This window comes from Natrix helvetica (genome assembly GCF_964273705.1).
Source record: "Natrix helvetica genome assembly, chromosome: 3".
In the NCBI taxonomy this organism is placed as follows: Eukaryota; Metazoa; Chordata; class Lepidosauria; order Squamata; family Natricidae; genus Natrix; species Natrix helvetica.
The window spans coordinates 144269347-144284751 of NC_138549.1; the positions used below are offsets into that span (position 1 = coordinate 144269347).

At 38.1% G+C, this 15405-nt stretch overlaps 1 protein-coding gene across 4 annotated transcripts in view; it reads right to left on the reverse strand.

Moving 5' to 3' along the window:
• The window catches only part of NCOA6 (nuclear receptor coactivator 6), a 45058-nt gene that overhangs the window by 13387 nt on the left and 16266 nt on the right, over positions 1-15405 (reverse strand). For all 4 annotated transcript variants that reach the window (XM_081946525.1, XM_081946527.1, XM_081946526.1 and 1 more), the window contains exons 5-10: positions 14808-14930; positions 13640-13768; positions 11009-11857; positions 8386-8532; positions 6814-7933; positions 2207-2328 (exon numbers count right to left, since the gene is read on the reverse strand). In XM_081946525.1, the coding sequence (XP_081802651.1) occupies positions 2207-2328; positions 6814-7933; positions 8386-8532; positions 11009-11857; positions 13640-13768; positions 14808-14930 (2490 nt within the window). The remainder of the gene's footprint in view (positions 1-2206; positions 2329-6813; positions 7934-8385; positions 8533-11008; positions 11858-13639; positions 13769-14807; positions 14931-15405) is intronic.

A 15405-nucleotide genomic window follows, 5' to 3' on the forward strand; every position in this document is an offset into this window, starting at 1 on the left:
TGATACATGAGGATCAATGTAAAGAAATGCAAGTAAAGGCAACATCCCATCTTACCATTTTTTACATATTATGTATTGACCAATAAGGGGATGCAGTGGCTTAGTGGCTAAGACGGTGAGCTTGTTGATCAGAAAGGTCGGCAGTTTTCTTAAGGAGATTATGACTACAATTTTAGCAGAATACATTAAAAGAGATAAACAACAGCTATGGATATTGATCTGATTTATAGGATCAATTCAGCATACACTAGAACACACAATGTTCCAAGGGCCATGTTAAATTTCTTAGAAAGACCCCAAGAGATGAGGTCCTAGGAGCTCAAAGGGGGGAACCACAAAATATAAAGATAAAGAAATAACCATTCTTAAACAGATTCCGAAGAAAGTAAGAGATAAGAGGAAGAAATATTCCTCTTTAAGCAAAGAAATTATATAATAAAGGAGTCTGGTTTAGATGGTTATTGCCAGAAGGTATGCTGATTTTCTGGGAGGGCAGCAGAATTAGAATTAATACAGTTGTGGAGGCGGAGGCTTTCATTAAAAAACACAATGCCCTCCTAGACGAAACGGGGGACAGTACACAAGATATGAAGGAGGGAGGGGCCGAGGCTCTGCCAGCAGACAGGGGGGAGGATGCAACACTGAGAAGACTCAGGTCACAAAAATGAGCTGAAACATTATTGCAATTGTTGTTATAATGTAATTGTTGAAAGTGATACAAAAAATGATTGAATATATTGATGATTTAATGTAAAACCAAAAGCTGCCAATGTTTATTCAAATTTTGATGTTTTCCTTTTTTTCTTTGTAAAAGTTGCGAGATTTGGGGGGATTACCACCTTCCGCATGATGTAGCTGTCAAATTTTTTTATACCTATTTACCCCTTTTCCTTAAAACATTTGTAAAAACCAGAAAGATCGGCAGTTTGAATCCCTAGTGCTGCATAACGGAGTGAGCTCCTGTTACTTGTCCCAACTTCTGCAAACCTAGCAGATCGAAAGCATGTAAAAATGCAAGTAGCAAAATAGGGGTCACTTTGGTGGGAAGGTAACAGCGTTCTGTGCGCCTTCAGCATTTAGTCATGCCGGTCATATGACCATGGAGATGTCTTCAGACAGCACCGGCTCTTCGGCTTTCAAACGGAGATGAGCACCACTCCCTAGAGTCGGGAACGACTAGCACATATGTGCAAGGGGAACCTTTACCTTTACCTATTGACCAAGAGGTAATTTATGCAATTTATTAGTGGCTAAAAAGGAAAGTTTTAAAAGTCACTGCAAATAGCTCAAAGAGTTAAAAGATAAAGAGGAAGCAGAATATTACTTAGTATGGGACTTATGGTATAATTGGCTACAGGAAAGAGGAAAAAAAGTAGGAAAGCAATAAAGAGAAGTAAGATCAAGAAACTACAAAACAAATACAAAACCGGAGAATGAATAAGAGGTGGAAATACAAAATAGACTGTAGACAAAAATACTAGGAAAAAAGAGACATAAGATGACTTAAATGTATATAAAGGTTGTTATATATGGAACTGATAGAAAAGATATATGAAACAAAATGTGTGTCTGTGTGTGTGTGTACACATATATGCTGGTCTTATTGTATTCGGATCTTTTCCCATGTAAGATTGAGATTGTCTTGGCAACGTTTCAGCTAGGTCCCACTCGCCATCTTCAGGCTGGTGTTTTCAGCTTCGTGCTTGTGCGAGTAAGGCGTGGTCAGAGTTGTTGTCTTTATATAAATCTTGGTGGAGGTGTGTGTGAAGTGCTGGCTTTATTGCTGTAAGTGGGTTGATTGGCTGTGTAGTTACATCCTGATTTGTAGATGGAGTTGATGTTTGTAGATTGGTGGGCTGTTTCGATCATCCTGTGTGTCCGTTGTTCTTTTGTGTTGTAACGACCTGGGTAGTGGGTGGGGTTCGTTTGTTGACTAGGGCTGGTTTCCAGATGTCTGGTAGGCGGGAGGTATCGTCACGTTTATTCATGTTGTGGGGGAGTTTCTCTATTTCGTTGCCAAGAAACGTTGCCAAGGCGATCTCAATCTTACATGGGAAAAGACCCTAATACAACAAGACCAGCATACCTACAACCGTGAAAATCTATGAGTGAGTGTGTGTGTGTGTGTGTGTGTGTGTGTGAAGTATAATGTGTTGCCAAGATATTAGGTTTATATAAACAACATTTTAAAAAATGCATTTATTACCTGTTGGCCTATTTGTGAAGTCCGAAAGTTTATGTCCGCTGTTATCCAAATTTATACCTTGCTCTCCTGACAATGGTGGCTGCTCCACTTCTTCAAGGCCAACTGGGCGTGATTCTGAAGCACTAAGGACAGAAACATGCAAGACAGTTGTAAATGAAGGATGGTTGTCATTTGCCCAGAATGTGATCATGTGACTGTGGGACGGGGGCACAACCATCAGAACTTCAAAATCGGGTCATCAACATCTTTGGGGAGGTCTGTCATATTTTTGAACAGTCATTATGTGACTGATTGTAAGTTGAAGACCACAAATAATGTGTTTTGAATCCTATCACTACAATGCAATAGGAACCATTAACACTTCAACCTTTTTTCAAACTTTTTCTTTAAAGTTCAGGACAATGACCCATTCCTTCCTTCCAGATGCTAGCAACCCAAACTCTCTTGTATGCATTTCGATTTATTTTCTCAATTCTGACTAAATAGAACAGCTTATGCATTTTCTATATATAAATATATGCTGAAATTCTACAACTAAGATAGATCTTAGATCGCAATATTATTTCCTAATTAATAATCTCATGGTGGAACTAATACAGCCTTACATTTATTAATTCACCTGCAGCTAATAAATGGATTGATCATAATATTATGAACATAATGTGATCATCATCATATTAGGGGATTTTAATTTTCTTTCTTTCTTACCAGGCTACTCGAAATCAGATGTTCTTGTTGATAAATGCTCTGAAATAGTATTTAGATTAATATGGCATTAAATTTCCCTTTAAAAATCAGGTATGGAGTCTGGGCATGCTTTTGCTTTCATGAAAATTTCTGGAGATGTAAGTAGTGAGTAGAAGATTTGATATACTAACTGTGATCTTTTTTGAACAGAGGTCATTTAACAGTAGTTATTCATTTTTTGTGTTATTGGATGGATGACTGCAATGCATTATATGAGGGGCTATCTGTGAAGCATGTTCTAAAACCTAAATTATTCCAAAATGAAACCATCAAGTTAACAACTGTGACCAGCTAAATCCTGGCTGGAATCATTTTAGTATTCAGTCACTAAAACTCTCATTTAAAAGAGCTCATTGAGATTAAAATCTACTATTCCATGTAGTAAACCAATTGAATTTAATGGAATTTTTGAATAAATGTATATCAGAATGTGACTTGAATTGTTTCGTTCTTACTACAATCAGTATTTCAGAGTGTTTAATTAGCCCATGCAGACAGAGGATTTACTTGTATCTACTGGTGCTTTTTCATTAGAAGAATGAATGCGTATTTATTTGTTTGTTACATTTACTTGTTGCCTATCTCACCATGGGACTACTCTAAGTGCTTACAATAAAAATGAAGGAAAATGCAAATGCAAATAGAACAGATGTAAAATAATAGAACAATAAGAAAAACAATGAGAAAGAAACACAATGGGAATAAATAGATCAATATAATAATCAAAAAGTTGGATGGGTGGAGGGCAGAGAGCAAGGGTGGGGGGGAAGAGAGGTGGAATCTGCTATCAATCTAGCAGCCACTTCGAAGCAGCCTGGTAGCCAGTGAAATTTGCAGAGAAAAGGTGTAAATAAGTATCATCCTATGGGGCTCAAAGACTGCTCTCACTGTTGCACTTTACAGCAGATGAAGCTTCCAAATGGACTTCAAGGATAAGCCCCATGTAGAGTGCACTGCAGTGGTCCAGGTGAGAGATGAACATGGCTTGAGTAACTGAGCACAGAGAGTTATGATCCAGGAAAGGCAGGAACTGGTACACAAACTGGAGCTGTGCTAAAACCCTCCTGGTCACACCTGTCACCTGTTCTTTGAGCAGAAGATATGAGACCAGAAGAACTCCTAGGTTGTGAATTGGGTCAGAATAGATTAGTGCAAACCCATCCAAAACTAAGGGTGACGAACACTTGAATCCTGAGGTTCCATGCACCTAAAGCCACTCAGCTTTGTCAGGGTTCAGTCTCAGTCTGTTGTCCCTAACTTCCCAACCCATCTCCATATTTCATAAATTGACTGGGGGGAATGGGGAATGAAGAAAAAGATTGTATCAAAGAATAACTGGTTTCTTTTCTAATACAATTTATATCTATGTAGCTTCTTTTATGCATTTAAACATTTTTTCTGAGAAGAATCCAGTATGTTTCATAAGATTCTCGAACGCATCCATGGGACAAAAAGATTAAGAATTGCTGCCTTTAATGACGGCTTTTTACAATTCTGACCATTAAAAAGATCACAGCCTTTCATATCAAAATAGCATAATCAATTTTTCCAATGATTCTGTTAAAAAAAAACTTCTAATATGGTTAGAATCTAACTTTTTTTCTAATTATATTTTCAATTTTTATTTTCCATCGTCTTTCAACAAACATTTCCCCATTTTTTCTGCAATTTTTAATTCAGATTAAATCGATAATAGTTGATACATCTTTCCATGCAGAGACTTTTGAAGTGAATCATTATGGTGTGGCATACTAAGTCTTCAAAAAGAATAGAGCAATGAGCAGGCCCATCAATTTCATATACCAGCGATGGCGAACCTTTTTTGGCTCACATCCCATAAGGGGAGCGCAGGGGGGTTGTGTGCAGACGTGCCGCACCAATAATGCAATGCATGACACACACCCCCGTGTGCATGCACGCACTACAGGCACGACCCCCCAATTTTTGCATGCTTTTTTCACCCTCCCCAGGCTCCAGAGGCTTTATAGGAGCATGGGGAGGGCGAAAACAGCCTCCCCCACCCCGGAAGCCCTCCGGAGGCTTCAGGGACTTTCAGGAGGCTTCCCTGAAGCCTCCGAAGCAGTCAAAACGACCCTCCGAGCAAACCGGAAGTGATTTGGAAGGTCGTTTTGAGCGCTCCGAAGGCTTCAGGGAAGCCTCTTGAAGGTCCCTGAAGTCTTTGGAGCGCTTAAAACGACCATCCCTGAAGCCTTCGGAGTGCTTAAAACGACCCTTCGAGCAAACCGGAAGTCACTTCTGGTTTGCTTGAAGGGTCGTTTTAAGCGCTCCGAAGGCTTCAGGGGCCTTCAAGAGGCTTCCCTGAAGCCTCCGGAGCAGGCAAAACCCTCCAAGCAAACAGAAAGTCTGTTCCTGAAGTTTTTTTGTGCTCCGGAGGCTTCACGGAAGCTCATGAAGCCTCCGGAGGGCCTCCGGGGGAGGCTCTTTTCGTCCTCCCCGGGCTCCTATAAAGCCTCTGGAGCCTGGGGACGACGAAAAATGGCTTTAAAAAAGGGTGAACTCAGGTGGCCAGCACGCGCATGACAAATGGCTCCACGTGCAACCTGTGGCACGCGTGCCATAGGTTCATCATCACTGTCATATACAGTAGATAATGGTGTAACAAAGTCTGCAAATGGCCTTTCAGGTTTGCACACATAAAATTGGAGGTAGTCAGCTTATTAACAGGTATGACTATATCCATGATTTGCCTAATACCCATTTCCCCAACTTCGTTAGAAAATTAAATTTGTAGGAAATCAGTCAATTTGTCTAGACTCTGCCTCAAACCTAATTCCATTTGTACATATAAAATTGGAAATTTATGTTGTACTAAATGAGGAAATTATATGCAATATAATACAACTGCTGTGTCAGCCAACATCCAAACTAACACTTTGGATACAGTGAATATATGTGGATAAGAACAATTTTTGTTATTGGTGTGGTAGATTTTAAATGAACCTTGTAAGTTATTAATCAAGGAAGAGAAAATCTACTAGTCAATGTAAATAGCAGAAAATGTAAAACTAAAATGTCTACATATTTCTGTTACTCTTATCCCAAAGCACTAACAAGCAAGCTATTACTTGTCCCATCAAACTCCTACATGTATTACACATTTAGCCCAACTTAATTCCACAATGCTGTTTTTAGTTAGTTAGCTTGACTTGGCCTATCAGCTTTTTTCAGATCAAAAAGAAAGCTGCATATTATTTATCAATGTAAATATCTATTCTAGTCTTGCAGAAGTTGCTGCTGATTTGTTTGCAGAATTGCGTAATATTTTTACTTTTGTTTTCTGTAGTTTAGTTTGTAAACTACTCTGATTTTTAAATATTTTAATGATGGTGATAATAATAATGATATATTTGGGGGAAAATTAAAAAAGAATATTGGATAGGTGTGATCTAATAATGGTGAGTGCATTTTGATTTAAATGTTTATACTTATCCTATACAAAGCAAGTATCTCCATTATTAGGTTCAATTATCTTCTCTCATTGTCTGAAATATCAAAGTGAAATCCCAAGTAATGAAGATGTTTGAAATACAAACATATATTAATTTTGGATAACTTAAGATTTTCCTTAGCATTTCTTTCTGTGATTGATTCTGAATCACTCTTATATCATAAAAGGGAATTTGCCTCTGTAATGAGGCAACATTTATAACACAAATTATTGAGTTTAACAAGTAACATGAATGTACAAATTGTTCTTAATTATTTATTCAATCCTTAAATATGTTTATCACAAAACTGTGATTGCTTTGATATTTAAAAATAATTAAAACATCCCAAACTGAATACTATGTTCAACTGACAAATAAACTTTGTGTAGGAAACAAAAATGTTAAACCTACTTAATTTGTTCTGCTTGCTGATTATTTTTCTTCTTTCTTGGAGGCTTTTTCTTCTTCGGTTTATTGGCATTTTGATTGTTTTGTTTGTTGTTCACACCAAAATGTCCTGCGGATATATCACTCTGTAGCAAGTTTACCAACAATGGACTTGTCAATGTGACATCTTTATTGACAGGAAAACCTGGATTTTGTGCACAGGAAATCTGATTCCCATTTTGGGTTCCACTAAAAGGGGCATTGAAAGGCATCCCATGTCCAGCAAATTGGCTTCCTGGTGTGTTGCTGTTTCCCTGCATCCCTTGCAAGTGTGGAGGTACTATGTTTCCTTGTTGCATAGAAACTTCAGGTAGCATTTGCGTCAAGTTCACATCACTGTTGGATGTAGTGGTGGTATCACCCAGCTGTTGAGACATATGAGGGCCAGGTCCTGTAGGCCTCAAAACCTGTCCCTGAATCCCCATTACCTGAGAAGGATTACTATTTACAGAGCTCTGCTGAGTCATCATCTGCCCTGTGAACTGCACCATATTTCCCTGCAAATTGGGAGTTGGTCCTCTCATCATCTGAGCTGGCCCCGTCATAACATTAGACTGGCTTTGAGCATTGAAGGGCTGTTTATTTCCTTGCATTTGATTGGTCATCATCTGCTCCATCATTGAATTTTGCTGCAGCAGCACCTGGCCTTGAGGTCCCATCATCTGATTATGAGCACCCATCATTTGTTGGCCTTGTTGGGGAATCATTTGTTTGGGTGGAGTCATCTTTTGCTGTGATGGACCAAGATTTTGATTTTGAGAAGCTACCATCATCTGCCCTTGTGGCATGAGTTGAGCTCTAGAAAGTATCATCTGATTTTGAGGATTTAGAGACCCCTGAGGCTGTATGTTAACCATCTGTCCTTGAGACGATATTATTTGTTGATGCATGCCCATTAACTGAGATTGTGGTCCTTGTGGAGGTTGTCCCTGCATGTTGCTTATATTAACTTGTGGCACTCCATTGGCATTTGTCTGTTGACTGTTTACATTCCCATGAAGTCCAATTAAGTTGGTTGGCATCATATTTGATGGGCCATGCTGAACTTGTAATTGATTCTGGGGAGGACCATTTCCTTGACCACCTTAAAAATCAAAATCAAACTGAATTAATACAAATACATAAAAAACAGTATCTATTCAATATCATACTGCTAAAGTAGCAAGATCTGAAATATATAGTAGGAGGATTGAAATAAAATATATTTCTAATATTTATTTAATACTAATATTTGTGCTAATAGCACAAAATGAAAATAAGAAGCTTTAAAATGCAAGAGATTCATCAACTGGGGAAAACTAAAATATGCATATATAAAACCAAATAACAGAATGCAATGAAACAATGAATTCTTTGCATTTATCTCCTTTACTTTATAAGTTGACAGATATAATTATGTACTACAAAATGTTGTATTGTTTACAACTGTAAATGGCTTTTAGTCACAGACAACCATAGCTAAAACTACATTTTCATTACTGTAGTAGCTGCCACTGTCTAGAAAACAAAGGAGTAATCCAAAGAAAGGTAACAGACCTGTATGCTGCACACTTTGACCTGCTTGCAGTTGGGTTGTGCCACCATTTGCAGATGTGCCTGGTGCTGTAGAAGGCACCTGATTTTGCATGAAATTTTGATTTGGTTGCCCTGTAGTAAAGCCAGTTGGAAGACGTTTGGGCATTCCTGGACAGAAAAAAAAAGTTCAGTTGAAGATTTTTATTAATATTAACCAATATATTCTAACACTAACAGAAGAAACAGAAGAAAAAGGCATCTGGAAGGTAAGCTATGAAAAGCAATATCTGTCAAACAAAAATTTAACAAGTAACAATAATTGCTTTTAGTGTTGAAAGAGGAACTAGATAGCGGGTTCAACATATTAAGATATATAGAAAGAATGTGAATTATCACAAGTCCATTAGAAAATATAACACACATTTATATATTATCTGTAAGGCAGAAAAGAGTTCCAGGGAGATGCTGGAAAAAGCAATACATAGTACTACACAACATGTGTAAAGAGGCTGAAGATGAAATCAGATGATAGAAAATAAAGGAATTATTCTAAAAGATCTCTGAATACAGAAGGGGATTCAAATCTCACATGTAAAAGATATTCCCTACTTACAACAACTTCTAATACTAGAAGATAATTAAACCAGCACTCTGGTTGGAAAGTGACAGGAACTGATGAAACAATCAGTCTAATTAAATTATGTCAGCACACGGTGGTCAACAGATTGAAAGAGTTCAAACTACATTCCAATTCCAAAAAAATGAGGAGACTTAACAATATCTAAATCATCATACAAAATCCCAAATTTCACTTGCCAGCAAAATGCCTAAAATAATCAAAAACAGATCAGAGCCTTAAATGGAAAAGGAGATGTCAGCGGTCAAGCTGGCTTTAAAAAAAACCCAAGGAACATCTGATGCTATTACTAATGCACACTGGATAATTGAAAAAGCCAAAGAATATAAAAAAGAAGTCAGTATATGATTCATTAATTACAGAAAAGCTTTTGTGTCAATCAGGTCAAGCTGTGAAATATACACAACAGATGGCTATGAAAAAAAATCTAGCTACGTGGCCTGTAAAAGTTGACACCAACTTGATGGCATACAATCAAGAAGTAAGTTAAGGAAGACTAATTTTCACCCCAAAATAATTTACTTCACAAAACCCTACATTCACAAACATATGCTCTTTTCTCTTCAAAAATAAAGGGCTCTAAAAATGCATATAAAATCCATTGCGAAATGCAAATGAGAGACAAATTGGATGTGTCTGTGTGTGTGTGTGTATACAATTATATATATATATATATATATATATATATATATATATATATATATATATATATATATATATATATATATATATATATATATATATATATATATATATATATATATATATATATATATATATAGTGTGTGTGTGTGTGTGTGTGTGTGTTGTATTTGTACTGATAAATAAATAAAGGGCTTCTGGCCAGACGTCTCTGGACAGTAGTTAGATGTACCTGGATCGCACTGATTTCTGCCATCTCTATGCTGATGGCACTGCAGGATATCTTCTGATGTCAAAGGGAAGTAAGCATGATGTGTCTTTAATCTGCTGCATTAAGTTTCTTTGGCTGAGTACTGCACCTATGGTCCTCAACATTGCTTGTTTCCTTGTGCTATTTCAAAAGAGCTTGGAAAGCATATCTTGAAACTGCGGTCTGCTTTGAAGTCTTTGCCTAGGAGAGACCTTACTGGTGCAATATAACTACCTTGTGTCTTAGCCATGTGCTGTTTTGCCATGGTTTATGAACTGCGACATGAAACTGTCTTTCACAACTTCACCTTAGTAGCTGAGTTTGGTTGTTCCTAACCCAGTTTTAAGCCTCCTACACAGCCGTTTCTGTTTTAGTTATTGAGTATGTTGCAACCTATATATGAAATTGATGATCATTAGCACCTGCTTGATATAATTGGTCAATCATACTACCTGCCTCTAATCGTACAAAATCCCTGAGTTTGTGCAAGTGTAAGAATTGATGCTGTTTTGAAAGCAAAGAGTGGTTACACCCAATATTAATTTGATTAGGATTTCTTTTCATTTATGTTCCATTTTGTTAACTGATAAACTATTAACACTTCTATTTCTGAAAGCATTCTTAATTTTAGCACACTAGCCTAACACTGGATAGGTGAGATTGTATCCCACACGTGCACATTAGTTGACAGAGAGAAAAATGTCCAGGATTGCTTTAACCTGGAGTTGGCAACTCTAAGTTGATAAGGCATGGAAATTAGACATTACATAATATTCAGGGGTTTCTTTACAGAATTTATATGGCTTCATATAATGACTCTAGGTGGTTCACAACACTCCATAAAACCATGTTTAAAAACAAAAGTACCCTTATATTTAGCACCAGACTAAACATCTGCATAGCTCAACCACAATTTATGTTTTCGTTTGAAGTAAAGATCATTTGAAATCCATTATCTATCTGTTGTGCAGATGCAATGCAACTTCCATAGGTATACTTCTGGTATTTTATTCATATATATAATGCCTTATGATAGAAGTAAATTCAGATGAAGTTACAACGTATCAATTTACTATAAAAATAAACAAGCATTTTTCCTAAATAGAACAACTTACCACCAAGTCCAGGATGCAAACCCTGTGGACCCTGGTTTTGCTGCTGCATCACCATGAAATTAGAAGGTACATTTCCCTGCTGTACCATAGGGTTACGACCAGGAGAATTTACAGACTGTTGGAATCCCTGGGGAAGAGTATTAGCTTGGGGGAGCCTTGGTCCCATCTGCTGCTGTGCTTGATTAACTGTTGGTGAAGAGGCAGGAGAACCCTGCTGAAAAGATGATGGAGAGGATGCAGGAGACTTGCTGGACAGGTGGGATTGTTGTAGTGGAGTAGGAACCCGTGAGGGTCCTCCCTGAAGACTCTTCATTTGAGGAGCAGTAAATTGGGCAGAGTTGCTCATCTGAGAAAAGTTTGTATGTGCTTGAGAAGCTTGTTGGCTTCCAAAGGGATATGGGGGTGGAGGGTGAGAAGGTGTTTGTACTGTTGCTAATGAGGGTCTGGTTTGGATTTGCTGCTGCATTTGCCCAGGCAAAGGGGTCTTTTTCCAAGCCTGGTTCACTGTCAATGCACCCATTGTTCCTTGGGATGGAGGAAGTTGAGATGTTCCAGAAGGTACCTGGTTCCAACCAGGAGGAGGAACTGGAACTTGAGCTAGGGTTGTAAATGAAGGTCGAATGCCCTGTTGTTGCTGCTGCTGCTGCTGTTGTTGAGGAGGAGGAGGGCGTGGATGCAGTTGTTGCTGTGGCTGAATCTGCTGCTGAGCTTGCATCTGCTGAAAGTTACCTGGATTCATTTGCCTATTAACAGGAACTGATTGTACAGAATGGAGCTGAGGCACCATAGATCCAGACGGATGATTCTGCTGTTGGATAGTGAGGCTTGATAAAAGTGGATTAGCTGTATCTACAGGGGAAAAGAAAGAAAATGTTTCTTACCTAGTTCCATAAAAGTAGCAACAGAAGAAATGTATATGATCACTCAGAGGAACAAGCATATTCAATCTTCTTCTATATAAATTGCCTCTACAGAAGCATTCTTCAGTAATTTTTCACTCAAATTTTAGGGGGTTAGAGGTTAGCAATGATATAAAATGTATATAAATATTTGCAAATTCAGAAGCAGATGCTCACTCTACTCATAAAAGTAGACAACAGCTTGGGAAATATCTTCCTCAATCTGGTTTCTTCCAAATTTTGGACCCATAATTTCTAGCTGTGTAAATTTAGGGAGGACAGCAGATGTACAACACTGCATTTGGGAAGAACATAAAAACAGCCTTGCTTAAACCAAGATCAATTTTAGTCCAAATTTTGTTTCTCTCAATAGCCAATTAGATACTCTGGGGCAGTGATGGCGAACCTATGGCACGCGGAGCCATTTGACAGGGCACACGAGGCGCCTTCAGAATGCTTAAAACGACCCTCCGAGCAAACTGAAAGTGACTTCCGGTTTCCTCAGAGGGTCGTTTTAAGCACTCCAAATGTGTCAGGGAAGCTTCTGGATGGTCCCTGAAGCCTTTGGAACGCTTAAAACGACCCTCCGAGCAATCCAGAAGTGACTTCCGGTTTGCTTAGAGGGTTGTTTTGAGCGCTCCGAAGGCTTCAGGGAAGCCTCCGGACGGTCCCTGAAGCCTTCGGAGCACTCAAAACGATCCTCTGAGCAAAGTGGAAGTCACTTCCGGTTTGCTCGGAGGGTTGTTTTAAGCGTTCCAAAGGCTTTAGGGAAGCCTCCGGACAATCCCTGAAGCCTCCAGAGGGCCTCCGGGGGGGCGTGTGAGGCTCTTTTCGCCCTCCCCAGGTTCCTATAAAGCCTCTGGAGCCTGGGGAGGGCGAAAAAAGCATGTAAAAATGGGGGGGGTCGTGCCTGTTGTGTGCGCATGCGCACTGGGGGGGTTGTGCATTGCATTGTGGGTGCGGCACGCCCGCACACGACCCCCCTGCGTTCCCCCCACTTGTGGCACGCGAGCCAAAAAAGGTTCGCCATCGCTGTTCTGGAGTGTTCCCAAATAGCTGGGAGAGACGTATTTCTTTTACTTTTACCTCATTGCGACTAATAGTTGAAGACATATCATTCTCAACACAGAAGTTAATACTGAATCTAAAAATTAATGATCTTCATAGACATACCTTCTATTAATCTATCCTAAGAATGCTGTAGTAGAAATCTTTCTTTTGTCCATTCCAATCAATTCATTCTTTAAACTCTGATCAATGTTTTAACATGGGAAGAAATGTTTATTTTCTCCATGCATACATGATTTTACATCCCTGATATTCTACCCCTTTTTTTGCAGAGAATGTTTATGAGCCTTTTTATCATGGATTTGCCACTTCCGTACTTTTTTTTAACTTAGTGAAAGATCAGTTTAGAGTGCAACCTGGTTTCAGAATGGAATTTTGCTCAGGAAATGGGCTTTTCGTCCACCCAGCCTACTAAAACATCTACCATGGCATTTCTGAGTATCATGTAGTAGCCTGAATAGCATGAGGTTATTGTAATGGGATAACACAATTTGAAAAATTTGTTGGAGCTCTATTGCTCAAGCAAAATTGCTTCTCTGTACATGCAAAATAGTTCTAAATTAATACAAACAGGAAAATGATTAAACACATATTTTTTTCCAAGGAGATATTCACCAACATGCAAAAGAGTGACATTTAGAATTTGTAGGGGTTAATTAATTACCTGACTGAGCTGCTGGATGAGGTGTTCTAGACTGCAGTTCTGTGCTAGCTGTATTTGTCATCAAAGAAGATGCCACAGTCCCACTCTGTTGCATCATCACAGATGCAGGATTATTTATTCGAACTAAACCTAGAAATGTGAGCACATTTTTATTGTATATCATATTAAAATATTAAATTATAAACATCTTTAAACTCAGCACTCAAATGTTTAGGTACTGAAGTATAGTTCAGAGTCATTTCTTATTGGATCTAAATATGGGTGTCCAACCTTGTCTGGGCCACACAAGTGAAGAGGAATTGATTTGGCCCACATATAAAATATATAATATAGTTAATGTATACAAATCACATCATCGTAAAGTTAATCTTGTTTGGTTGTATTACTGGCTGCCCAAGACCACATGCAGTCCGTGGGTTGGACATGTCATTTAAATAAACATAAATAGAAAAAGAACAACCAAGCAGTTCCACAATTATATGTATTTGTTAGACCTTACATTCAGAAATACTGTATCTCACAAACATAAATACCACTTTCTACCATTAATGTATGATGTTCCTATTTTTAGTATATTTCAACTTAACTGATGAATATCAACAAAGAAAGAAAAAGCTCATATCTTTTTCATTCACAATGTAGTAAGTGGATTTTCACCAGCAATAATACTATCTTCACCTATGTCATGATCTATAAATATTCTTCATTTATTACAAACAGAATTACAGAATACATTATCAACAATATATGTGCTTCTGTTCCTAAAAATTACCGGTGATCCATGTTGCCTAATGTAATTTAAGACCTATAGGATTTAAACATTTCAAAGAACATCTCTCTGCCTCTTATATTTTTTTTATGAAGGGATCTTTTCCTGTATTTCTTTTATAGAAGCTAAAATCCAGATTTTTTTACTCCTTCCTTATATTTTTTTCTGTAATCAAGCTGTGCTTTATTTTTACTACATTAAATAAACTTACATCAGTTTATTTATATCAAATGTCTACTTCATAATTCACATCCATATCTGACTTACTCAAATCCATGTGACCCTGCTTCCAATTTGAATTTGAAAGGAACTATCAAGCAGAAATAGTCTGGAGTTGTAAAATAAGCTATGTTATTTGAAAATTTCCTGGATTATCTAAATTTTAAAAACTGAACTTGCCTTGATTTCCTGGCATAGGAAATCCTGTCTCCATCCGTACTGTGTTGCCTTGTCCAACAGGCCCATTAATCCTTAAATCTTGACTCTTGTTTTGAGTTAATGATAAATTGATGGCACCTTCACCTAGGAGCAATAGTCAGAGAATATAAATGTGGCTTTCAAGTGGCAGGAAGTTAAAAAAGCAGCTTTTTTAGAAGTTCAAAAATCTTATAGGTTAAAAGAATATGAATATGAAACAAGCAGCTTGGTTTCTTGCAAACCCCCCCCCCCAAAAAAAAATACCCCATTGGAGAAATACACTTTGGGTCTGTAATTCCATGTTATGTGTGGATATTCTGCTGCATAGGCAAACTTTCTAGAGATGCTTCTCCATTCAACTAATTGAAGAGAAAACGCTTTTCCTTTCTTTCAGTAATGAATGGGTCTGCCCAATAATTCATGTATCACTCAAGCAGAGCAAATTGTAGACAGAGTCTTCCGGCAACCGTTCACAACCATAGAGCACACTCCCAGAGCAGCCATTGCCAGAAGACTCGGCAGCCAATCTCCGGAGTTTGGAAGCCAGAGAAGAAGCCATGCTGGGATGGCAGTGGCAGCG